Source organism: Oncorhynchus mykiss, chromosome 3, assembly GCF_013265735.2.
Source record: "Oncorhynchus mykiss isolate Arlee chromosome 3, USDA_OmykA_1.1, whole genome shotgun sequence".
In the NCBI taxonomy this organism is placed as follows: Eukaryota; Metazoa; Chordata; class Actinopteri; order Salmoniformes; family Salmonidae; genus Oncorhynchus; species Oncorhynchus mykiss.
Window position 1 is genome coordinate 12,461,161 of NC_048567.1, and position 27,325 is coordinate 12,488,485.

The 27,325-nt window shown below is 44.8% G+C and overlaps 1 protein-coding gene across 5 annotated transcripts; it reads left to right on the forward strand.

Annotated features, from left to right (window-relative positions):
- Positions 1 to 1,911: 1,911 nt before the first annotated feature.
- LOC110509786 (zinc finger protein 658B) lies at positions 1,912 to 27,006 on the forward strand. Of its 5 annotated transcripts, none has more exons than XM_036969377.1 (10): positions 1,912 to 2,043; positions 4,896 to 5,053; positions 9,347 to 10,961; positions 11,140 to 11,378; positions 11,629 to 11,808; positions 12,280 to 12,377; positions 14,367 to 14,461; positions 16,776 to 16,924; positions 24,204 to 24,491; positions 25,906 to 27,006. In XM_036969377.1, the coding sequence occupies exons 2-10, from the start codon at positions 4,898 to 4,900 to the stop codon at positions 26,500 to 26,502; spliced, it is 3,417 nt and encodes a 1,138-aa protein (XP_036825272.1). In that variant the 5' UTR covers positions 1,912 to 2,043; positions 4,896 to 4,897; the 3' UTR covers positions 26,503 to 27,006. The 5 variants fall into 5 exon arrangements, with proteins under 5 accessions (XP_036825272.1, XP_036825265.1, XP_036825257.1 ...); XM_036969370.1 differs by lacking the exon at positions 1,912 to 2,043 and adding an exon at positions 2,129 to 2,515 and having other exon boundaries at positions 4,872 to 5,053; XM_036969362.1 differs by lacking the exon at positions 1,912 to 2,043 and adding an exon at positions 2,129 to 2,515.
- Positions 27,007 to 27,325: the final 319 nt, after the last annotated feature.

Genomic DNA, 27,325 nt, shown 5'->3' on the forward strand with positions numbered 1-27,325 from the left:
GGCACTTAGTGTTTTATAGTGTTTCCACAGCTGATTCATCTGTTAGAAGGCCAAGGAGCCATCCATCAGGAGGAGGGGTGGAGCTGACTGATCCATCTTTCTCACCACTGGCAACGCAAGACGCAATCTGCCTGTCACTCATGACACCATGCTTTATGGTTCTGAGCTTTGAGGAGACCGTCACCATGGAGGGCTGGCCAATGTGAGTCGCTTCCTTTGCTCGTCACCTTTCCTTTATGCCCACTAATCTGAAAGGATACAACTGAGTTAAGCAGTATTGTCAAATAAGTCCACTAGAAAGACAATTTTAATCAAATGAAACAGTCACTTCTGCTTCAACAAATGTCATGTGGAGTTAAACCCCATTGACCAAAATTTGAACTGTAGTAGTATCTGACATTTACTACTCCTATCAAAGCATTATTGCTTGAGAGATCGTAGTATTTCATGAATTTTGGCACAGCTAGGATCATGGAGGAAAATCTCTAATGAAAGGCCACCCCAATGTATACATGAGCCAGGTGGCTGAACACGCAAATGGCTTGGAAGGATGAAATTAAAATAGTTATTGGAACCACACAAATGTCAGTGAAATGATACCTTGCTTGATGAAATGCCTCTAGTTAATGAAATGACAGATGGGAGAGCAGAAGGGAGGGTGGTGTCATTGGCTCATGAATAGGTGGGCATTATAGGCAGATTAATAGGCAGGCAGATCAAAATATTCTTAATATTTTAATCTGCACATTTGATGGTGTTGTCATGATGTATCCACCCTTACTGTTTCTGATTTTAAGAGCCCAGTTGATATCTGGTGAGACTTGATATGTCACATATATAATACCCTTGAACTATTCCATAACTATTCTAGAGCTTGTAGATCAGTACACACTTCAAACCTGTCTTTCCTGTGGACTGGTCTCAGAGGGGTTCTTAGTTCTAACTTTTCCATCCAACATGATTCAACCTGGACTGCCAAGGAGGGCAGGATTTCATTTTGGTCGCCAGGTATTCCTGAACCTTTTGGCTGCATCTGTTTTTTCTATATTCAACATAAATTATAGATGGGATTCTACAGAATTTTTGCCTCCCAGTGCTTTAGAGAAATCTAGTGAACATTGTAGTTTAAATCTGCCCCTCAGGTCCAGGCGGCAGCACTACTGAATTAACAGGAAGAGGCCTTGTCTGACCCGCTTAGCTCCATCAGCTCCACAGCAGTAGCTCAGTGAGACAAGAAGTGTCTCTAGAAACAGGAGAGCGAATGAGGAGGACAGACGGAGTGTAGCGGTAAGCAGGGGCTCTCCAGTATATGAACCACATCCCTCAATGCAGAACATGTCTGGGATGTTTCCACTCGTCATACAATGCGTCAAGGATGAATAATGTTATTCTGCAGCATGTTAAGCAGCTTGCAGTTTCCATGGCGATTGAGTGGCCCCTAGCTGGCCCTCCCCTGGCTGTGTGCCCGGACGCCTCTTTAATACCATTTGGTGCCGGGTTAAACACTCTGAAGGAACCGGTCGTCCTCCCGAACAGCCCGGGGGAGAGAAGAAATGCTGTGGGACAGTTCATACGTTCTACCAACTACTGGATATAATGCTTGACGGGGCAGAATCATGGTGCTTCAGCAGCCTGTTGAGGAATAGATAAGCATTCAGTTACTGTGGGCTTAAAGATGAAAACATGATTGATTGAGGTCTTAGTTCAAGACTTTCAGAGGTTTTATGAATGAATAGCACAAAGCCATGAGCTGCATCATGATCATGTTGAAATGTACATGAAAAAAATAAAAGGTCAAACTAATTGGGTAGGGTGGCACGTAGCCTATTGGTTAGAGCACTGGGCCAGTAACCGAAAAGTCATTGGTTTGAATACTTAAGCCAACATGACTGAAAAATATGTTGATGTGCCCTTGCTCAAGACTTTCAGAGGTTTTATGAATGAATAGCACAAAGCCATACGCTGCATCATGATCATGTTGTGATTACAGCTCAACTTCCAAGAAGATGTTTACATAAAAACAAAAAGGTTCCAACTAATTCGGTAGGTCGGCAGGTAGTTTAGCGGTTAGAGCGTTGCGCCAATAAGGTTGTTGGTTCGAATACACATGGTGAAAAATCTGTCGATGTGTGCCCTTGAGCGAGGTACTTAACCCTAATTTGCTCCAGGGGCGCAGTACTACTATGGCTGACTGTAAGCATGTCACTGCATATTTCTGGTGTGTGACAAACATTATTTTTTTTAAATGAAAGTTGCATGTTCTATCTTATTTGCAACAAAAACTATTGAAAACCGAGTTGATAAACAGAAAAACCATAACAATTTAAGTGCCCTGTTTGGGACTTTTGACAGCCATCACGTTGCACCAAAGGCATGCGTTCTTTTGTGTAGTGTAGTCGAATGCCATTGGTGTACGGCGTACGAGAGAGCAGACAGCCAATCCGCTCAAGCCTTGTTAACATGTTGGAACAATAACACAACTTGTTTCTTCAAGAGATAACGGCTTCAGTTTTCGGTGAGTTGTTATTTTGTAATTATCTAACTTAATTCCCTTTTTATGGATGGAATGTGACCTCAGCCAGGACAACATTTCAGGGACTGATTTCTGTTTTCGCGGAGTCTCAACGGGGGGAGACATCCAACGTTTACATCGAAACTGCAGCCGCCATTACACCACAGAAGAAGTGAATGCCACCCTTCTTCGTCGTTTTTACAAAGCACATAAAATATCTTCAGAGCGACTGCTGGCAGACAGTGGTGGATTAGTTTAGCTAACCAGACAACTGACTTGTATTGATAAAGCTCAATCAGTTTTAATGTGATATTAATCGTGGTAATGTAGCTAAACGTTGCTTGAATTGTTTGTTTGCGGAAATGCTAGCTAGTTGCTAGCTAGCTGGCTGTCAATCAATACAGAATAGGCTAACGTTATTTATATTCCCACAAACCTGCATCAACTAACTATAGTAACGTTAGTTGGCTAAATTAAACCAAATATAAACTTGCCAGTGTCACCAGCGAGTGAGCCACCATATAAAATAGCAAACAGCGAAATTGCTGACCTCTGGGATTTGGAGTCTGGATCACTTTAGGCATTAATTTGGCGCCATTCACTAATTAAACACTCCAAGTTAGTGTGAACGTATTGCAATGTGTCAGTACAAAATTCCACTAAAAGGTATTAGCTGTTTGTCGTATTGTGTTGCATGTTATTCTCTGTAGTTCTGTTGGGGAAACTATAAAGCTGTATAAAGTAGCCTACAATCATGACCTAATCATATACCATTGTGGAATAGATTATTATTGCCAGAAGATACTCTACCATTACACTTACACATCTGCACTGGGGTCAGAACGCAATCATGATATAATTAAGACACTGGAGCCAGCACGAGATTTGGGTCGGAAAACGTACCTCTATGCATGGATGGGATATGCTACTGTACTCCTAATTTTACCTTTATCCACACGGCTCCACCGAGAAGATGGAAATTCTGCTAGTTTTCCCAGAAAAGTCATTTTCGTGCTCATGCTAGATAGCAGTAGTCACAGCAGCCATTATGGAATGGCATGTCCACTGAAATGACAATGCTATTCCAAATTGGCTGCGGTGGCTACTGCTAGCTAGCTTGAGGACGAAAAGTCAGTAGTGTATTTTTTAATAACCCATCAACCCTCTTTGGAAAACAAACATTGCATTTTTTTGTTTTTACAGATGTTTTGTTACATATACATACCTTCTCTACCTTTTAGGAGCACCAGCGTGGACAAAATTACAATTACCTACTGCCATTTTGTCTGAAAGTTCAAATCTCCAGTCTGACCAAATCCCAGGAACACATGAAGATACTAATTTCCATCAGTAGAGGGCAATGTTTACAACATGATTTAAATCAAATATTTTTACATCGTTCCCATTTTAAATGAGGATTTGCCAGCATTTATACATGGGGTAATACAACACATTCTCAATCGGTCTCCAAATAAAGATGATGCTATTTAGATGCATCAGCTCTGTGTGTATGGTGGGGTGGATATGCTACATTTACATGTTAACCCTTGTGTAGCCTTAACATTCTGTATACTCCCCTTGACCTAAGGGTAAAAAATGACCTGCCTTCACTAAGCCCCTAAAATAAAGCAGCTTAATTGAATTTTAAACCCCATATCTATGTTGCACAAAGAAACAACCTGTCATTCATTACACACTTTGTGAATATATGGGTTTTCCTTCTTCACAATCAGTGGACACCAACCATGTTATTTTGCTGCTCTTTGACAAAAATGTCTCTTTCAGCTTGGGGGATTTCTTCATCTAAAGATGATGCATCATGCTCTGGGTTGTATTCTTCCCTATCTTCTTCTTCAGATACCTCCTCCTCTTCTAAATCATTGTTCTCTTATTCCTCCTGGACATCTGAAAAAGTCAGATCTACGACCTGTTGGGCACTGAAACGTGCACTCATGTTTAGTTCAATCAGTAGCACATAATCTCAATTTCTCATTGCATCTTGGTGGTTTTTGTGGTGTGTAAAGGATTGTATAACTGCCGGGTCAGAAATTACCCTAAGACAATATTTGTACCCTGGTGGTGTACAGCTTTCATGGAAATATGAACAAAGGAGATGATTCATTTTTTCTGATGTTGGGGTCGCTAGGAAAAGTCATCAAATTTCAAGTTGAAAAAATATCATTTAGGGGATTTTCTCTGCTGTTAAACATAGTGGCTGGTCATTTTTTACCCTTAAGACAACACAATGGTTAATAACATATTAGTTAGGCTATAGGCTAATAATTGCGTTCACGTGTTGCTTGCAGACATAAAACAGAACACCCAACCTGAATTGAATGCACTGTTTTGGTCTAGATAGATCTCCTCTCTCTCCCTGTTGCAGGTATGGCGATGGATAGTGCCTCTGTGTACATGTGCTTCCCCTGCTACCAAGAGTTTGACACACTGGAGGAGGTGCTGGCCCACCAGCTGACCTGCACCACAGAGAATGTGGGGAGTGGGGCCCCCACCCCCGTCTCCATCCCCTTCCTACAGACTCAGGTAATAGTGGAAGCTTCAAACTCCATGGACATTTAAACTAAATAGGCTAGGTCTAGAACATTGATAAACAATAACTTTTTATTAAACTTTTCTCATCTTTTCCACATCTAGGCTAAATGCTTCTGGATAAAAGCGTCTGCTAAATGGCATATATTATTATATTACAATTTATTAATGCAATAGTGTGTACATTTCATAGTGTCGCCATTATTGTGCTCAAGGCCTCCCATGTGAATTGGAGAGCCTTGTGAGGTTGAAGCATAATTCCAAGTCCACACGCGCAGAGCCGTGATAGTCCAGTGGTCCGTCTGTGGGGGAGGCACAACACGACCGCGCTCCTTCAAAATTCCCAACCAACGAGGCTCCAGTTTGTATGTGGTGACGGTTGAAAAATAGCTTGAGCCTCGCTGAGAATTCAAAAATGAAAGCCAACGGTCCAACACTCTAGAACACTGCTGTGCAGACGCGTACATGTTTTGGACTCTGATAAGCTCTGTAGCCTACAAAACTGCACTGCATTCTACCAAGTACAAAAGGAATTAGATCCTTTGTTAAGACATACATAACCAGGAATCTTCAGTTCACTTGTTTGAGTCATAATAGGAAATTAGATGACCAGCACTGTTCTTGTTTTTTGTTTTGTTTATTTTTAGAGGATAAAAATAGACAATACAATATTCACTAATATAAATAAAATAAGATGACGGATCACATTTCTTTCTACATCAAATATTGAGTTATAATATTCCAATGTACAGATACTTTTTCTGTTACTATGTAACAGGGAATAACGCTGTCCTTGTTCCGCTGTATCGCTACCTCGTAATGACAGCTACAGTATGCTCGGAGGTTTGAAACAGTGAGCCGTCGACCGTGAGTGACGTTTACCAGCGTCGCTCTCCGAAACGTGTCCCCAGCCTCCCATGGTGACGGTCTCGTCAAGCTCAGAACCATAAAGCGTGGTGTCATGAGTGACAGGCAGATTGCATCTTGAGTTGCCAGTGGGGAGAGAAAAGGAGCGTGAAAGATGAATCAGTCAGCTCCACCCCTCCTCCTGATGGATGGCTCATTGGCCTCCTCACAGATGAATCCGCTGTGGAAACATTCTATAAAACCTAAGTGCCTTATGGCATTCTGGCCCCTGCTCTGCCGTCAGCTGCCTGATTACTACCATTCAGACTTCATTAGCTAGATTATCATCATTTCTGTGTAACATTAAAGGCGACATTGCTATAAAACAGGGGGTGTTTACATTTCAAATGAATGTAGGCTGCTATTATACCAAACCTTTTTTAACTTGACTTGTTCAGATGCAGAGAACTGTAATTACATGGAAGAGGCCTAGTAGGAAATTAGAAGCTTTGCTTTTTAGCATTAAAAAGGAAGATGAACACCGTGGTAGAACCACTTTGTAATATGAATGTATTTAATTACATTCCTATTACCCATCTTGCTTACCAAGAGGGAAAGATTAAGTGTTATTAAAAAGAAACTTCAGCAAAGTGGTGTGCTCCCTCAGTTACTTTAATTACATGTTGACCCATGTGTAATATTTTAGTGCACTTCCCGAGTTGAAGTCCAGTTCTGGAATCGTTAATTAAATCAATTCATTATGGTACAGGCCTCCATACACACTAGCCAGTTTCACTGACCAAACAGGCCTATGGGCCCTGGTCAAAAGTTGAGAACTTTAAGGAATAGGATGCTATTTGGGTTGTAGACACAGTTTCCTGTCTCTAGTCCTTCTAGGAGACAGTGACTCAACCACCAGCGTCACATTGAAAATGCTCTCTCATCAAGAACATATGAATACACACATACATGACGCTATTTCAAGAGCCCCGGGCGGTCCGCAGGATTAGTTTTTGCCACGTTGGATAAGAACGGTGTCAGCGGCAGTTCAAGCTTCATAGTCTGGTTTTATAACTCCGCTCCTTTACTGAGCTAAAACGCTGAGTTGTGAGTACTTACTCTGAAACGAAATAAATCAGACATGACTGAAATGTCTTGTAATGGTGATTTTAGTTAGTTTGCGGCATCAAAACAAGCAACCAAAAAGTATTTACTAAAACTATGGAGATTTAACTACACTGCTCAAAAAAATAAAGGGAACACTAAAATAACACATCCTAGATCTGAATGAATTAAATACTCTTATTAAATACTTTTTTCTTTACACAGTTGAATGTGCTGACAACAAAATCACACAAAAATTATCAAATTTATCAACCCACGGAGGTCTGGATTTGGAGTAACACTCAAAATTAAAGTGGAAAACCACACTACAGGCTGATCCAACTTTGATGTAATGTCCTTAAAACAAGTCAAAATGAGGCTCAGTAGTGTGTGTGGCCTCCACGTGCCTGTATGACCTCCCTACAACGCCTGGGCATGCTCCTGATGAGGTGGCGGATGGTCTCCTGAGGGATCTCTTCCCAGACCTGGACTAAAGCATCCGCCAACTCCTGGACAGTCTGTGGTGCAACGTGGCTTTGGTGGATGGAGCGAGACATGATGTCCCAGATGTGCTCAATTGGATTCAGGTCTGGGGAACGGGCGGGCCAGTCCATAGCATCAATGCTTTCCTCTTGCAGGAACTGCTGACACACTCCAGCCACATGAGGTCTAGCATTGTCTTGCATTAGGAGGAACCCAGGGCCAACCGCACCAGCATATGGTCTCACAGGGGGTCTGAGGATCTCATCTCGGTACCTAATGGCAGTCAGGCTACCTCTGGCGAGCACATTGAGGGCTGTGCGGCCCCCCAAAGAAATGCCACCCCACACCATGACTGACCCACCGCCAACCCGTTATGCTGGAGGATGTTGCAGGCAGCAGAACGTTCTCCACGGCGTCTCCAAACTGTCACGTCTGTCACATGTGCTCAGTGTGAACCTGCTTTCATCTGTGAAGAGCACAGGGCGCCAGTGGCTAATTTGCCAATCTTGGTGTTCTCTGGCAAATGCCAAACTGTAAGCACAACCCCCACTTGTGGACGTCGGGCACTCATGCCACCCTCATGGAGTCTGTTTCTGACCGTTTGAGCAGACACATGCACATTTGTGGCCTGCTGGAGGTCATTTTGCAGAGCTCTGGCAGTGCTCCTCCTGCTCCTCCTTGCACAAAGGCGGAGGTAGCGGTCCTGCTGCTGGGTTGTTGCCCTCCTATGGCCTCCTCCACGTCTCCTGATGTACTGGCCTGTCTCCTGGTAGCGCCTCCATGCCCTGGACACTACGCTAACAGACACAGCAAACCTTCTTGCCACATCTCGCATTGATGTGCCATCCTGGATGAGCTGCACTACCTGAGCCACTTGTGTGGGTTGTAGACTCCGTCTCATGCTACCACTAGAGTGAAAACACCGCCAGCATTCAAAAGTGACCAAAACATCAGCCAGGAAGCATAGGAACTGAGAAGTGGTCTGTGGTCCCCACCTGCAGAACCACTCCTTTATTGGGGGTGTCTTGCTAAATGCCTATTATTTCCACCTGGTGTCTATTCCATTTGCACAACAGCATGTGAAATGTATTGTCAATCAGTGTTGCTTCCTAAGTGGACAGTTTGATTTCACAGAAATGTGATTGACTTGGAGTTACATTGTGTTGTTTAAGTGTTCCCTTTATTTTTTTTGAGCAGTTTATATCCATAATAGCAATCTGTTTCTACATACGATACTAAATGTTTCAACAATGACGCCAACAAATTACCAAAAGTAGAAACAAGCTGGTAGTACTCAGTCTAGGCTACTAATAACAGAATGCGCCACAGTGGTGCCTCTGCTTGAATGAAGACACTCCTGAAGGAACACATCATTAACCTCGACCTTGATGGTTCTTATCATCCTAATGGATCAACGAGCAGTTCTCAAACGCCACGGACTGGCCCTCTGAACTCAATTGATAGGCCTGTGGTATTTATCATCACCCTGCCCCTCAGTCCTTACCCCCCCCCCCTCCCCGGCTCTGTTGATCTCAAGACTGCTCTGTCTGCTCTCATTGATCCCTCAGCCATAGTAGTACAGCACCCATGGAGCAAATTAGGTTTTTCACCTTGTCGGCTCGTGTATTCAAACCAGCGACCTTTGTTACTGGCCCAACCATATAACTGCTAGGCTACCTGCTGACCTGTGATGGTATTGCTATCCAGTACTGCCATGGAAACCTCCATTGTTAGGTGGAGTTCTTTAAATTTGACACCAAAACATATTGATGTTTTCATTAACTCATTATTGTCCAGACTGGTCAGCTTGTGTTTTGTCTTCTTTTCTCACATTCTCTTTTTCTCTCTCTCCAGCAGCAGATATATACCCAGCCCATTGCTCCATCTCCTGCCCCTCAGACCAAGGCCAGTGTCTCCTCTGTGCTGCCCAGCTCTGGTGCACCAGGTCTGGCCATGGCTAGCCCAAATAAGCCTTCCTCAGGAGATCAGCCCAAGATCCTGTACCAGTGTGGAGACTGTGACGCCCTGTTCCACTCCCTGATCCTCTGGCAGCAGCACCGAAAACATGGTCAGTGTCTGCAGACCAAGGCAGGACCCACCCAACCAGGACCAGAAGAGACCGGCTCTGGATCTGGATCAGAACTGGCCCCAGAGGGAGAGGGGAAGCACAGTCAGGCTGAAGTGGAGGTGGACCTGGGTCCAGATGAACCAAACGAACCAAACTCAACGGATGACCAAGAAGGAGGAGGGGGCAGAGGAAGAGGAAGGAGTCAGGAGAGGGCACAACAAACCCAGCAGGAGCAGGATGTAGTGAAGTCTCAGCTGTCAGCAGAGAAAGAGGAGGATGGGATGAGTGCAGAGGACATATCAGCCACCCTGGATCACATGTATCTGCCAAACGCCACCAACAGAGGGCAGGAAGGAGGCGAGGAAGAGCCAGAAACAGAGAGCGTAGGGGAATCCACTGGATCTAAAGCCTCTGAGATCCAGGCTCAGGCAGCTCATTCATCTACAGAGGCCCAGTCTGCACCAGACAGCCAGTCCATCCCAGACCCCGCTCCCTCCCAGGACCCCCCAGACCCCGCACCCTCCCAGGACCCCCCAGACCCCACTCCCTCCCAGGACCCCCCAGACCCCGTTTCCTCCCAGGACCTCCCAGCCGATAACCCTGAGCAGACATCCTACTTCTACAGGATAAAGGCAGCCAAGAAGCTCAAGCCCCCGTCCAGCCTGCTGTGTGTGGACTGTGGCTCCAGCTTCGGCATGGTGTCTGAGCTGGTCACCCACCGCAAGTCCCAGCATGGCCTCAAGGAAGCCCTGCACCACTGCACCGTGTGTGGGGAGAGCTTCCTCAACACCACCCTCTTCCTCTACCACCGCAAGCAGCACAAGGAGAAAGGCAAGGAGGGGGTCATACAAACCCAGGCCCAGGGAGGACAGATGCAGGATGCAGATTACCAGGATTACAAAATAGTAACACTGCAGCAAGAGGTGGTGGAAGAGATGGTGGAAGAGTCTAAAGAGGAGACAGCGGGGGTGGCGGATTCCCAGAACAATGGAACTGAGGAGCAGAACCAGAATGAAACCTCCTCTACTTCCACTGTCTCTACCTGTGCTCCGGTTCAGGTGCCCAAGGTGGTCCAGAGTTTCCTGTGTGCCCAGTGTGGAGCCAGCTTCAGTAAAGAGCCAGAGCTCAGTGCCCACCGTAGGGACAAGCACGGCCTGAACGAGCCCCTCCACCACTGTTCCCAGTGTGGCCAGAGCTTCATGAACACCACCCAGTACCTTTACCACCGACGCCAGCACCGCGGGGAACCAGGGACTGGGGCAGGAGCAGCCACACCCCCCCAGGGAAGCCCCCGCGCCCCCAAGAGGATGCTGTCTCCACCCGCCGCCTCGTCCAGTGCTGCGTCAGGCTCGCCAGCGAAAATACCTGCTATCAGGATACGCAGCATCAACGATCTCAATGGTAGGTTCGACCCAGTGGCAGCTGGGTTCAACATAGTGGGAAGACTTAACTCTGCTGTAAAAAATAGAATAATAACTGATTCCAATCCAAAAGGAATATTGCTAAGTTTCACTATTGTTTAAGGTTATTTTGACGGACCGTCAATAGTTTCTGACCATGCTCTCTCCTCATTGGGCAGAGAACAAAGACCAGGGTAAAGAGGTGAATCCAGTCATCCTTAAGGAAGAGCAGGAGGAGAAGACTGTAGTGGGGGAACAACCGGACACCAACCTCCCTCCTCCAGCCAAGCTGATGCAGGACTGGTCCCGCACCCCTCTCCCCCACGTCTGCCCCCACTGTGGCCAGACCTTCACACGCAGGGGGTTCCTCCGCGCTCATGTCTTCAGCCACACCGGAGAAAAGCTCTTCACCTGCAAGGTACTGCTAGACTGGACATGTGTTCTATTGAAAATGCTGTGAAATATTGATGGTAATGACTGAAACTAGTTGTGTATCAACAAGTAGCAGGAGTTAGTTAGGAATAGCTTCCTATTATATACTTAATGTTTATTTTTCTGTTTAATCTATGTGATGAAATCTTAGTGCTCTTGTGCTATGTGAAATAGCTATGTTGTACTGGGCTTCTGTCAATCAAATTCATCTTCGTTCTTCTTCTTGGTTAATTCAGGTGTGTCAGAAGTCGTTTGCGTCCTCTCCCAACCTGCTGCGCCACAGCCTGACCCACATGGGCACCAAACCTTTCCCCTGCTCCGTGTGTGGCAAGCGCTTCTCCCAGCCGGGCGCCCTGAAGAGGCACGGCCTCACCCACAGCCAGCCCAAATCCCGCCGCCGCAGGTCCCGATGGAAGGTCAGACATGGGGGGTCACTGCACCTTATAGTACACTATTCCCTATGTGGTGCACTACGTTTGACCAGGGCCTATAGGGCTCTGGTCCCCATCGGGCTCTGGTCCCCATCGGGCTCTGGTCTCCATCGGGCTCTGGTCTCCATCAGGCTCTGGTCAAAGTAGTTTTTAATATATAGGGAATGCGGAGCCATTTGGGACATAGCCCTGGATTACCTGATTGTTTTTGGAATGTCTTACAATGAGAACATCTCTGAACACACCACAGACAAGTCCTGGAGAGCCACAGCGTGAACAAGGTTTTGTTCGAGCCCAATCGGGTGTGTTGCTGCTGGGCTAGAACAAATATCTGTACACACTGAGGCTCTTAAAGATCAGAGAAATTCAGGAATGCTATTTGTCTCTACGTTAACATTGAGACAGGCTGTTAGTTGTTTCCCCTGATGTTGTGCTGTGTCAATGACATCCCTGCAGAAGAGGACACCAGAGGGGGAGGATGGAGAAAGCCAGCTGTTCGCCTGTCCCAACTGCACTGCTCGCTTCCAGACTGACCAACAGCTGCAGGAGCACAGGTACGGACGGGTGTGACTGGGCTGTGACTCAATTAAATGTGCAGGTTGAAATCAACCCCAAAGGCCTGTTTCACAGAACTAGATTAGACAAGGAACACAGGTGACGCATTTCAATGTGTAAGTTACCTTGATTGAACCCTCCATGTTTTACAGGGAGAAACAAACACACCACAGTACTGTATTTACAGTGACAGTAGAGCATAAGACTGGACTGAGAACAGGAGATGTGCTACACATAACCCAAACACAGGCCGGACCCTGTTCCTACACAGTGAGGGGATTTAATCCGAGTTGTTAACAGAGATGCCTCAGTGCCCTTGAGCCCTTGCCAGCGATGATTGACAGGCGGGCGGCGGTAAATTAAGATGATAACGATAAGGGGTAGGATGACAAGGCGATGGAGACAGACCGGCTGAGGAACTAGAGGTGGGGGATGCGGGGAGGGAGGAGGTGAGGCAGGAGAAATGATCCGGGGATCAATAGGAGGGTGTGATCAGAGAGTGAATAGAACGTTACCCTTGGAACTGTATGCCAATGTGTAGTTGGCGCGAAGCAGGAAGTCCCAGTGTCTCTGCAGGGTACAGTCCGTATCCCTACACCCCCTCTCATTAGCGAACACTGGGGGGTGTGGAGAGATGACCTGGACTGAAGCTTTAATTCTCAGGGTCATCTTTGCCTAAAATATTGATTCTTATTGTCAGCCCTGTGCAAAGGGATGATCGACCAGACCGTTTATATAGGGCTATAAGTGGTCCACAGCACACACACTATGTTTACCATCTAATATTAAACGATGGGGTTAAGTACTTTACAAATCAGTCATAAATTATACGTAGAACACAATGTATTTTTCAGTGATTCATTATTTCTTTAGCTGGCCTGATGCCCACACTGACCATCTAGGACAGTGTGATGAACATTATCGTTACCAAGGACATTAACTCAGCTGCTTGTAATGCATTGGCTAGTGGTGAGCACTAAAACACCTGCTAGCCAGGGTTGATTAGTGGAATCTGAGGGTTTTAATGCTGGGCTAGAATACAACCATGACACTGCAGGACTGTAGTTAAGAGTTGAATAGCTCCACTGCTGAAGAAATGTGTTTAGGTGAACTCTTCCACCACCGCAGTGTTTCCTAACCCTGGTCCTCCAGTACCCCCAACAGTACACATTTTTATTGTAACCCTGGACAAACACACCTGATTCAACTTGTCAGCTAATCATCAAGCCCTCAATGAGTTGAATGAGGTGTGTTTGTCAAGGGCTACAACGAAGCTGTGTACTGTTGGGGGTACTGGAGGACCAGGGCGGGGAAACACTGTGCTAGTGATCAAACACAACACTGATCCAGACAGTTAAATACATCCCAGTGGTTCTCCTCCCTCTCCTTCCCCAGGGATATATCCTGCCATTATGGAATGGATAAACATAGGCTCTCATATCTCATCACACACTGAAACCACCCATTCATCTGCAGCCATTGTATTATATGACACACCTAATGACTCCATATTGAACCTTAAAAGGCTTAACAACATGGTTAAGCACACAGGTCTGGAGGTAATCCTAATACTGTGACACTAAGGTGATAGCCAGCATGTGGTTGTGTGTGTTATTCCTCCTCTGTGGATGAGGATTACAGTGGGCCCTTGAAGCGTGGCTTACATGCATCTACGAATGACACACTGCAGTGTTATGTGCAGCAGCTCACTGGTACTAATAGTGTTGATGATGGTGGTGCTCCTTTTGTCCCTCTTCCTCACAGCTTTAATTCTTTCTCAGCTTCCAAGAAAAACATGTTGCTCATTGCAGTACTGTATTATAGCCCTCGTTTTTTTATAGCTTTGTTTTTATCCCTCTCTTTTTTTCATTTTCTGCTCTGAAAAACCCCCAAAACATTTTTGTAATTTATTCAGAAGTGTATTATTAATATTAGTTGTTTACACTTCTTTCCCTTTTCTCTTCCCTTCATTGTGTTCTGTCCATCAGACTGCTCCACACCAGCCACCCGTTCCCCTGCTCTGTCTGTGGAGAGGCCTTCAAACGCAGGAAGGAGCTGGACCTGCACTCTCTCATTCACCAAGGTAGCTCCTCCCCTCTCCTCTCAGCTGCCCTCCTCTCTGTGTGTCTGATAAGCACTGGATGAGACAGAGACCAGTGCCTGTATCCAAGCTTCTCAGAGTAGAAGTGCTGATCTAGGATCAGTTTAGCCTTTTAGATCATAATGAATTAGATTATAAGGACAGTGGTGATTATATAGTGTGTATGTGTGGCTGTGAATTAGTGAAGCTGTTCATAATGGAGCTGATTTCCATGTTAAGTATGCAGAAGTAATCCATGCGCCTTAGTAATAATTAGGGGTATAATTGTTCACCAAACTTATGGTTCGGTAGGTATTGCATTTTTGTGGTCACGATTCGGTTTCTGTTCAGGGGGAAAATGGCCGGATTGTTATGTTGGCCCTCAAGTTTCCACTCAGATGTTGTGTTTGTAACCATGTGGAAGGTGGGTATTTACCAGATGTGAAGTCGTAAATACCAGTTGGATGCACTCATGTGATTTGAACTCGTTGAGAAAAAGGATCAGTTAATGGCCAACAAGCTGTGTCAACCATAAACTAAAAGTACAGCTATCACACTTGTAAACAAATTGTAATTAAAAAACCACACTAATAGATTGCTTTTTATAAATAATGTTTTGTTGGATTTAGCTGCCGAAAATGCTGTTATAGAGGTCATTTCCTTAGTAGGTGACGTCAGAGGTCACCATGTGGGAAAAGTGGATTCTCAGGATGATAGACCAGTTTCCCAATAGTAATTACTCCGTTCAAGTGGATTATTCCCAGTTGTATGCGGTAAATTCCCGCTTGGTTATGAACGCACCGTGATACTGCCTCCTTCAGTGTCCAATGTGTGTTTGAAGCGTGGTACATCTCCCACTCCGGGGTAATGTGATGGGCTGTCACTATAAGCTCAACACAGGGTGCATTGACCAATTCATTGAGAACTTCAGCTTTGGTTTGTCTATATAGAGCGGGTACAACCTGTTTGCTGAATTGGGTGCAAGTGGGAAGTTCGTACCTGGCTCGAGCACTTTCATGAGGAGTAAATACCCCCTATTCTAAATCACCGGGAATGGATGCATACCCACAGCTATACACCAAAGATGGTAAAAAATATAAACATAGCCTATCTATCGCTCTTGTAATTTATTTGGCTCGTTCAGAATCAGCTGCCAAGGGCTACTTGAATGCAGAGGGAAAACGATGTTGTGTAGTTTCTTTGCGTTTCCATCTTACTCTGGTATACTGGGGCCCACTGATGTTGCCGTAAATGTGTCAACATATTTGAAGTGTTGTTAGCTACATAGGCTATTCTCGTTGAGAGTGGCGACTTAGTGTTACCGTTTTATCCACAACTCTATCCATCACCCCTGTAATCTACTGGGAAGCCTACATGTTCCCAAACTGGGGATTTAAAAGATGGAGGATCCTCCAATTCTGGTCTATCGAATCGACCCCACCAATAATGGGTCGCGGCAACGTAGCTGCAGCTGACCTCATCGGTGCGGTCGGCGTCAGAAATGACCGCATCTCAGAGAGAGAGAGAGATATGTGATTGGTTGGAATTGATTCATTGATTATTAGTTAATGATCTATTGATGGAGAGGTTCCTTATTAAATGTTTCAACGGAGGGCTCCTCAGGGGGGACTGGTGAACGCTCCAGCCGGGAGGGAGAATTCTGCTGGGTTGGCATTGCCATGGTAACTGTAGACGCCGGTGGCTAAGATGGGGAAATATCAAAGCTCAGCTTCTTCTCTCATCTTCTTTTTCTCCTTTAGCTACACAGAAACAGACAGAGAGCCTGAGAGTGTTTACCAACATCCAGACTGCCAACAGTAGTGCATGTGTCTGTCTGTGTGTCTATAAATAAGTTACCTTAAGCCACATACTGTAGCATATACTGATTGATGACAGTACAGAATACCCTGTAACCCAGTGTGTGTTTTGGTGGGTAGGGACAGGAGGGGCCTGTGACCAGGGCATGTGACTGTCTAAATACCCACTCAATCTATACATCCCTGTCCTTTCCATGTTTAGTGTATTTCAACTGATTTCATGTTTTTATTGTATTTTTATTTAACCTTTTATTTAACGAGGAAAGTCCGATAAGAATTCTTATTTACAATGACGGCCTAGGAACAGTGGGTTAACTGCCTACGACAGATTTTTACCTTGTCAGCTTGGGGATTCGATCGAGCAACCTTTCTGTTACTGGCCCAAAGCTCTAACTACTAGGCTACCTGCCACCCCATGTACACTCTCGGACACTGTTTGGACTGTGATAAACACTCATTTATTAACTAATTAACTCATTCTGCCCACCCCATCTCCCCAGATAAGGAGCCAGTGTTGTGCCCCCACTGTTCCTCCCAGTTCTTGAACCAGTCAGTGTTGGACATCCATCTGCAGCGCTGTACCAGCTCAGAGGAGGACAAGACTGTGGGCCGTGGCCGGGGACAGGGACGGGGACGCTCCATGGGACAGGTACACTGGCCGCCTACTCTATACTAGTTATTCCTTATATATATATATATATATACATATACAGTGGGGCAAAAAAGTATTTAGTCAGCCACCAATTGTGCAAGTTCTCCCACTTAAAAATATTTTCATCATAGGTACACTTCAACTATGACAGACAAAATGAGAGAAAAAAAAATCCAGAAAATCACATTGTAGGATTTTTTTATTAATTTATTTGCAAATTATGGTGAAAAATAAGTATTTGGTCAATAACAAAAGTTTATCTCAATACTTTGTTATATACCCTTTGTTGGCAATGACAGAGGTTAAACGTTTTCTGTAAGTCTTCACAAGGTTTTCACACACTGTTGCTGGTATTTTGGCCCATTCCTCCATGCAGATCTCCTCTAGAGCAGTGATGTTTTGGGGCTGTTGCTGGGAAACACGGACTTTCAACTCCCTCCAAAGGTTTTCTATGGGGTTGAGATCTGGAGACTGGCTAGGCCACTCCAGGACCTTGAAATGCTTCTTACAAAGCCACTCCTTCGATGCCCGGGCGGTGTGTTTGGGATCATTGTCATGCTGAAAGACCAAGCCACGTTTCATCTTCAATGCCCTTGCTGATGGAAGGAGGTTTTCACTCAAAATCTCACGATACATGGCCCCATTCATTCTTTCCTTTACACGGATCAGTCGTCCTGGTCCCTTTGCAGAAAAACAGCCCCAAAGCATGATGTTTCCACCCCCATGCTTCACAGTAGGTATGGTGTTCTTTGGGTGCAACTCTGCATTCTTTGTCCTCCAAACACGACGAGTTGAGTTTTTACCAAAAAGTAATATTTTGGTTTCATCTGACCATATGACATTATCCCAGTTCTTGTGATCATTTTGACCCCACGGGGTGAGATCTTGCGTGGAGCCCCAGATCGAGGGAGATTATCAGTGGTCTTGTATGTCTTCCATTTCCTAATAATTGCTCCCACATTTCTTCAAACCAAGCTGCTTACCTATTGCAGATTCAGTCTTCCCAGCCTGGTGCAGGTCTACAATTTAGTTTCTGGTGTCCTTTGACAGCTCTTTGGTCTTGGCCATAGTGGAGTTTGGAGTGTGACTGTTTGAGGTTGTGGACAGGTGTCTTTTATACTGATAACAACACCTTCAAACAGGTGCCATTAATACAGGTATCGAGTGGAGGACAGAGGAGCCTCTTAAAGAAGAAGTTACAGGTCTGTGAGAGCCAGAAATCTTGCTTGTTTGTAGGTGACCAAATACTTATTTTCCACCATAATTTGAAAATAAATTCATAAAAAATCCTACATTGTGATTTTCTGGATTTTTCTCTCATTTTGTCTGCCTTAGTTGAAGTGTACCTATGATGAAAATTACAGGCCTCTCTCATCTTTTTAAGTGGGAGAACTTGCACAATTGGTGGCTGACTAAATACTTTTTTGCCCCACTGTGTGTTGTATGTATGTATGTATGTATGTATATATATATATATATATATACTGTAATAGTATGATACCTTATATAAATGTCTACTGTAATAGTATGATACCTTATATACAAATCAAATTGTATTAGTCACATGTGCCGAATACAACAGGTGAAATGCTTGCTTACGAGCCCCTAAACGACAAACAGAGAGTGTCAGTGGTGTGGGGGGGCTATGTGAATAGTCTGGGTAGCCATTTGACTAGATTTTTAGGAATATTATGGCTTGGGGTTAGATGCTGTTTAGTAGCCTCTTGGACCTAGACTTGGCGCTCCGGTACCGCTTGCCGTGTGGTAGCAGAGAGAACAGTCTATGACTAGGGTGGCTGGAGACTTTGACAATTTTCAGGGCCTTACTCTGACACCGCCTGGTGTATAGAGGTCCTGGATGGCAGGAAGCTTGGCCCCAGTGATGTACTGGGCCGTTCGCACTACCCTCTGTAGGGCCTTGCGGTCGGAGGCCGAGCAGTTGCCATACCAGGCAGTGATCCAACACGTCAGAATGCTCTCGATGGTGCAGCTGTAGAACCCTTTGAGGATCTCAGGGCCAATGCCAAATCTTTTCAGTCTCCTGATGGGGAATAGGTTTTGTCGTGCCCTCTTCACAACTGTCTTGGTGTGCTTAGACCATGTTAGTTTGTTGGTGATGTGGACACGAAAGAACTTGAAGCTCTCAACCTGCTCCACTGCAGCCCCGTCGATGAGAATGGGGGCGTGCTCGATCCTCTTTTTCCCGTTGTCCACAATAATCTCCTTTGTCTTGATCACGTTGAGGGAGATGTTGTTGTCCTGGCACCACACGGCCAGGTTCTGACCTCCCCTATAGGCTGTCTTGTTGTTGTCGGTGATCAGGCCTACCACTGTTGTCATTGGCAAATTTAATGATGGTGTTGGAGTCGTGCCTGGCCGTGCAGTCATGAGTGAACAGGGAGTACAGGAGGGGGCTGAGCACACACCCCTGAGGGTCCCCTGTGTTGAGGATCAGCATGGCGGATGTGTTGTTACCTACCCTTACCACCTGGGGGCAGCCTGTCAGGAAGTCCAGGATCCAGTTGCAGAGGGAGGTGTTTAGTCCCAGGGGCCTTAGCTTATTGATGAGCTTTGATGGCACTATGGTGTTGAATGCTGAGGTGTAGTCAATTAATAGCATTCTCACATAGGTGTTCCTTTTGTTCAGGTGGGAAAGGGCAGTGTGGAGTGTTATAGAGACTGCATCATCTGTGGATCTGTTTGGGACGTATGCAAAGTGTGGGTCTAGGGTTTCTGGGATGATGTTGTTGATGTGAGCCATGACCAGGCTTTCAAAGCACTTCATGGCTACAGACGTGAATATTACGTGTCGGTAGTCATTTAGGCAGGTTGCCTTAGTGTTCTTGGGCAAAGGCATGATGGTGGTCTGCTTAAAACATGTTGGTATTACAGATTCGGACAAGGAGAGGTTGAAAATGTCAGTGAAGACACTTGCCAGTTGGTCAGCGCATGCTCGCAGTACATGTCCTGGTAATCCGTCTGGCCCTGCGGCCTTGTGAATGTTGACCTGTCTAAAGGACTTACATCTGCTGTGGAGAGCGTGATCACACAGTCTTCCGGTACAGCTGGTGCTCTCATGCATGTTTCAGTGTTATTTGCCTCGAGGTAAGTATAGAAGTAGTTTAACTCATCCGGTAGGCTCGTATCACTGGGCAGCTCTCGGTTGTGCTTCCCTTTTGTAGTCTAATGGTTTGCAGGCCCTGCCACATCCAACGAGCGTCAGAGCCGGTGTAGTACAACTCCATCTTAGTCCTGTATTGACACTTTGCCTGTTTGATGGTTCGTCAGAGACTTAATGATTCTGATGAAAATACGCTCTTTCTTTATCAGACTAATGTTTTTGAATATTTTCAGAGTGAAACCTGTCTATGGTTAAGGTAATAGCCTAGACCCTAGGCTAACAAATTCTAAATGTCACTAGCTGAGCTGTAGTCAATGAACAGCGGTCTCACATAGGTGTTCTTTTTGTCCAGGTGGGAAAGGGCAGTGTGGAGTGCAATTGAGATTGTGTCATCTGTGGATTTGTTGGGGCGGTATGCGAATTGGAGTGGGTCTAGGGTATCCCGGGGGATGCTGTTGATGTGAGCCATGGCTAGCCTTTCAAAGCACTTCATGGCTACCGACGTGAGTGCTACTGGTCAGGTTACCTTTGCTTCCTTGGGCACAGGGACTATGGTTGTCTGCTTGAAACATGTACAGTAGGTCTTACAGACTCCGTCAGGGAGAGGTTGAACTCATAAAGTCTGAGATTTCCTGCATTTCCAGTTGTATTCAACGCGGCAGAAGTCATGCTGGCTTGACAGCATGGCCATGTATTCAACCTTTTCTGGCCCATGGTGTTGCGTGTGAATGTTTATCATTTTAAGCTTGGAAAATAAACCCTTAAACCCAGACTTGCACCACACAACATCTCCACCGAATAGCAGGTAGGGGAAGCAAAATAGGGATTGCTTTGCAGCGTTTGCAGTTAGCCACTGATGGTTTCCAAACCACTCATTGTTGGATTTGGATTTGTGTTAATTAATGTTTACGTCCAATGGCTGATAAGCACCGATACTTTTTATCCATAATTTCTCTTCATATGACAATGATTGAAAAGGATGTGCCAGTAAATGGTCGAAGTGATTCATGAAGACTGCTTGTCCAACTTGCTAGCCAAGACTTTGAAAGTATGATGTTGACATGATCAGTCCAATCAAAGCTACGGTAGATATAACGTGATTTGACATCATTTTATCCGTGGCCAATGACTTTGATCCTTCTTGGATGGGTACTTCTAATGTAAATCTATGGTAGCACTCAAGGGTCTTGATCTTTCAAGCTCTCCCTGTAAATTTTGTGTCGACATGGTGTCCCCATGAGTGACAGAACACTGAGCCAATCATGGTGCAACTAAAGAAGATTACCAACCCATACGCTCTGCATTTTCAGCCGGCTACCCCTCCACCACATAAAGCACTGAGCTAGGCTGAAACACCTGCATTTTGGAGCTGCCTTACTCAAAGCAAAAAATAGTCGTTTTTATGCGGCTTTATTAACAAATTTTTATATATATACATATATTTTTACATTGTTTTGCAACTGATATGTCACATATAACAAAATAACATGCAAAACACGCAACAAAAAACAATTTATTTGTAATTTTTATATATATTTTTTTGTTGTTGTAGCTTAACAGGCTCTGCCCCACCTGCCCTGAATGACGGGTCTCCACTGTACAAATGCACATGTGCACATTGTCGTGTCTTTGTCATCATTAAAGTGAAGACTTATTTTATCAAATCAATTCTCTGTAATGATTATTACTTGATTAAAAACTAATCATGTACATGTAATTAACTAGGAAGTCAGGGCACCAAGGAAAATCTTCAGATTACAAAGTTATAATTTTCCTAATATAACTCTTCAGATATTTTAATATCTGATCAATTAGTCTTCTAATGAATTAATTAATTATTCTTTACCTCACGTTAGTCTCATTCCGAACGTTGTAAATTGTTGATTATCTGCACGAACCCAGCCTTTACCATGAATCATCCATACATCAATTGTCTTAATAATGTATTTACTAACTAAATAAATGCATAAACAAACAAACCGTAGATATGGTTACAAGGAAATGACAGGGGATGTTCCCTAGTGGGCTAAGCCGATATGACTGCTTGGTGGACAAAGGGAAGTGGGTCTGGACTGAGAAGGGCGGGAATTACAAGAGTCACTACACAGTTGCTAATTATATTGATTGAAATGCTAATCCTTTGCACATTAAACCTCACTCATTCAGGAATCATTGCAATCAATGTATATTGACGCTCAGTGTGTCGTCCAAGATCTCTGTTGGAATCGTCCGTCTTTCTGTTAGAGACGAGCGGATGAACTTTCCATCTGCTTCCAAGTCGTCTCTCGTGGTTAGAATGGATACGTCAGAGTCCCATTCAGAAATGTTCTTATAGAATAGATGTTTTGGCGGTTGTCGGTCTTTGCATTCCAGGTCGACATAATTCCTAGCTGCAGACTAGTAATTAGTATCGAAGATTTGCTCTTATTCTGTCGGTATCGATAGTCTGAGTTTAACCATTTCCACAGTGTAGCCAATGCTCCATGTTGTTTGGTTAGGAATTCAACAACCATTACAACCTTAGCTTATACAGAGGTTTTGTGGTCTCTATTCAACCTTTGTCCCCTCAGCTTACCGAGGTACGCGTGGTCTAAAGAGGTTTTCTTCAGGTGGGGATTTTATTTGGAACAGTAGAAAAGGGCTGTCCCATGACGCCAGATCAATGTCTATGCTCATGGGGCAGGTCAATGACCTAGTTCAACTTTAAAGGGAGTACAATTCTCTCACATTAACGGTTTAAAATCAAATTACATAATTTCACAAATAGTTTCATCTTTACTCATTCATTTTATACAATAATTAGATGCAAACCTCATAATGGAGGCTCCTTTATAAACAGAGTTATGGTAATGTGGCTGTATTGTCTTTCAATGAGGTCACAACATGAAACAAAACTGACCAGTCTTAGCTGGCTTCTCCACCGACCTTTTACACATTCTCCAAAACATAGATATTGTTCAGTTCTCTAGTTCTGTGATGTAGAAGAAGTTCCTTTGTTCTCCTGTGAGACTCTCTCTCTCTCTATACTACCTGGCCATGAGGAGAGAGTCTCCTCTAGCAATTTATGACCTGAGATAAAAGAACCTGGGTGTAGGGGGAAGAGAGGTGGTGAGAGAGAGGGGGATGGTACTTGCTATACCCAAAGAGGGCCACGTCATGACAGTATGGAACAGTCAAAGCAAATTGACGTTGTTTCAAGACAAAACTTTGACAATTGTTTTACAGTATTTGAAATAATATTGACCTCTGGTTAAAGATGGAGTTTTGACAACGATTATTCATGCCCATCCCTAGTTCAGTCTATTTTCCACCAGACACTGGGATATTCATTCATCTTTCAGCAAGACAGTAACCTAAAACACAAGGCCAAATCTGCACTGGAGTGGCTGAGTTAGTTTTGACTTAAATCTGCTTGAAAATCTATGGCAAGACCTGAAAATGGTTGTCTGGCAATGATCAACAACCAATTTGACAGAGTTTGGCTCATTATTATTTTCTAAATTATTCAATGTTGCACAATCCAAGTGTGGAAAGGTCTTAGAGACTTACCCAGAAAGACTCAAAGCTGTAATCGCTGCCAAAGGTGATTCTAACATGTATTGACTGACTCAAGGGGTTGAATACTTGTCTAATCAAGATATATTTTTTTATATATATATGTTTTTTTACAAATGTTCTAATATTTCTTCCACTTGGACAGAGTATTTTGTGTAGATCGTTGACAAAATAATTACAATTATATCCATTTTAATTCCACTTTGTAACAACAAAATGTGGAAAAAGTCAAGGGGTGTGAATATGTGAAGGCACTGTACAAACATAGATACTGTAATAGTAGGATCTTACTCTACACTAGTTATACCTTATAGACATAGGTACTGTAATAGTAGGATCTTACTCTACACTAGTTAAACCTTACAGACATAGATACTGTAATAGTAGGATCTTACTCTACACTAGTTATACCTTATAGACATAGATACTGTAATAGTAGGATCTTACTCTACACTAGTTATACCTTATAAACATAGATACTGTAATAGTAGGATCTTACTCTACACTAGTTATACCTTATAAACATAGATACTGTAATAGTAGGATCTTACTCTACACTAGTTATACCTTATAGATGTGTCCCTCTCTCTGCTCATCCAGGTGGAGTGTGATATGTGTGGTCATTGCTGTATGACCCAGGAGGGTCTGGACCTCCATCGGCTGTCCCATACGGGTCAGACCCCCCTGCGCTGCCCCCTGTCCCCCTGCAGACGGCGCTTCGCCTCCAGCTCTGCCCTCGGGGAGCACATTGTGGCCCACTGCCAGGGGACTATGGGGAAGGGCCGTGGCTCCAAGAGGTTCCACTGCCAGATCTGTGGGAAGGACTTTGCCTACACCTCCACCTTCAACGTCCACATGAGGATCCACACCGATGAGAGGCCCTTCGAGGTAAAGGGGTGGGGAGGTGGAGATGATCGATTGTGTGTGTGTGGTGGGTTATCTACTGCGCACGACTGACGTTCGTTATGGTGTGTCTTGTTCTGAGGGGATTTAAAACCAGTCTACTACAAGGGATCAATTAGATTGTTAATTTTATTCAGAAGCAGAAGAGGCCTTCTGGACAAGACTTTGGTCGTGGTTCTGCCTGTGGTTACTTTTATTATTGTTTCATTCACTTCTCACTTCCCCCCTGCTGCTCCCCCAATGGACATTCACCCTGCCCCACCCCCCAATGGAAATGTATCATTGTTACAGTTGTAAATATGTATCATTATTGTTTTATTCACTTCTCTTTTTGACCTGCACCATTGGAGCTCGGAGCTTAACAATGTCACTGTACCCTGCAAATGACATCTGCGACCCTGTGCATGTGACTAATAAACAAATCTAATCATCTCATCTAAAAAATACAAGCTGTGGTTGTGGTCACCCCAGTATATTATGCCCGCTGGTGTCCTCCCTCCCTCTTTACACTTCCTATGATTAATGAGTGGGGCTGAGTTAGAGCCTACCATCTCCCCTCTGTGTTACTATTCTGGGACCCAGCTCCATTGGGCAGCGTCCTAAACTCAGGACCAACCAGCCTCTCTGCTCACTGTGGCACAATGTGTGGCAGAACAGCCCCAGGCTTCTATAGTTCAATAAAAAATGCAGTCAAAGCTGTAAAGTTATTGGTGAGAATGTCCCTGCCGATTCCCTCTGGTTCTACTAATGGTAGGCGTTGTCTCTGTGGTCATTCAGTATGGCAGACAGGCAGGTAACACTGCTGTGTGGAAAAAGATGAATGTCCTGCAGTAGTAGTGCAGCTCTGTTCTGTCAGCTTCTTTTTTTCTGTTCGGTCCCCTGTGTCCCTCTTTCTGTTCTTTATCTCTACCTACCATTGTCCTCTGCCCTCCCTAGATCTCTCTCTCTCTCTCTCTCTCTCTCTCTTCTCACACATTGTTTTTCTACCCCTCCTATTCTTCTGCCTCTTCAGCCAGAAGTGCCCTGTCTACAAATTTGGAGAAGTGTTTCAGAAAATATGTTTTCATAAGTTTTCAAGATATGAAATCTATGAATTTTAATGTTCGCTCTTCTCCTCTTGTCCTTGTTCTCTCGTTATGTTTTCCAATCCTACCCATCCTTCTCCCCTCCACTCTTCTTCCACCTTTCTCCTCTTCAACTTCTCCTCCCTCTTTCTTTCTGTTCACTCTCTGCCTCTCCTCTCTCTCTCCTCTTCCCCTTTCTGCACTCTTTCCCTCTCTCTCTCTCCTCCTCTTCTCTGCTCTGCCTCTCCTCTCTCCTCTTCTCCTTTCTGCACTCTCTCCTCCTCTTCTCTGCTCTGTCTCTCCACTCCCCACGTCCCCTCCTCCTCCTCTCTCAGTGTTCTACGTGTGGGAAGCGTTTCCGCCAGCTGCCTCACCTCAAGGACCATGAGCGTATCCACAGCGGCCTGCGGCCCTTCTGCTGCTGGGTGTGTGGTAAAGCCTTCAGTGTGGCTGGCCGTCTTACTGAGCACGCCCGCATCCACAGCGGAGAGACGCCCTACACCTGCCACCGCTGCCCCTCAGCCTTCCGCTCACGCTCCAACCTCGACAAACACATCCGTCTCCACGACGACGGAACGGGTGAAACCACAGCCAACGACGTAGAGGCTGAAGGGGCGAGGGTGCTCTTGTCTACAGGGACAGGATTGGGTGGCGAGGGGGAGTCGGCGGTGCAGACCATTCTGCTCGTCCAGACGGATGGAACCACAGAGGGGGTGATGGTGCCGGCCGTGCCCGTCTCAGAGCACTCCTCTGGGGCTATGTTTTCTGGGCAGGCTGGGTCCTCCCAGGTGGTGTTCTTGGGTGGTCAGGCCATCTCTGTCCCCTCCCTGTCAGCCATCATGGAGGGACATGAGATCCCCTCGGTCACTGTGGTAGAGGGACAGGATGTACCACACACCATAGAGTTCATCCTAGAGGAGACCATCTCATAGAGGGGACTGTAGAGGGAAGAAAGGAGAGAGTTTGTGATAGAATGTATTAGAGACAGACTGAAAGAGGGTAGGATTTTCAGTTAGTGTTGAGTTAAATCAAGAGGTATAGTTTTTGCTCTTTCCTCAGTGCCGGGACTATTCTTGTTAAATGGACCGAAATATTGTTTAATCGACTTAAATGATCTACGCATCTACATATGAATTGATTTTGGCAGAGTTTAGTGAAGGATCGGATATGTGGCCCTTAAGCTTTGAGAGGTGCTTGAAAGAGCAGAATTGATTTTAAATGTTGAAATCGTACAGTGAAGCCAGTGAAGCAAACAGCAGTTGTATGGTAAAGCATTTATCCTGTTTACAATGAGAAGTTGATTGAAAAGCTGATTGTAAAAGTATTCCCAGAGTGTGTACCGTTAATATTATTTAGAGTGAGTTTTATCAGGGTTGGACTTGAGTCGCCCATAAAATGTCTTCTGTTTTCTTTTTAATAAAAGGCTTCAGCTTTCACCGTTTCTCCAACGCTTCTATAATTTTATAAGGAGGATTACACGTGGTCCTCACCATGAAATGTCTCACACATCAGATAGGATGGCCTTTATGGGCCCCACTGTAGTCTCACACATCAGATAGGATGGCCTTTATGGGCCCCACTGTAGTCTCACACATCAGATAGGATGGCCTTTATGGGCCCCACTGTAATCTCACACATCAGATAGGATGGCCTTTATGGGCCCCACTGTAATCTCACACATCAGATAGGATGGCCTTTATGGGCCCCACTGTAATCTCACACATCAGATAGGATGGCCTTTATGGGCCCCACTGT

Coding starts and splice junctions, on each gene's coding strand:
- LOC110509786 (XM_036969346.1), top strand. CDS start 3,151: ATGTGTCAGTACAAAATTCCACTAAAAG. Junction 11,379..11,628: donor AAAAGCTCTTCACCTGCAAG/GTACTGCTAGAC, acceptor TGGTTAATTCAG/GTGTGTCAGAAGTCGTTTGC. Junction 16,925..24,203: donor GGGGACGCTCCATGGGACAG/GTACACTGGCCG, acceptor CTGCTCATCCAG/GTGGAGTGTGATATGTGTGG.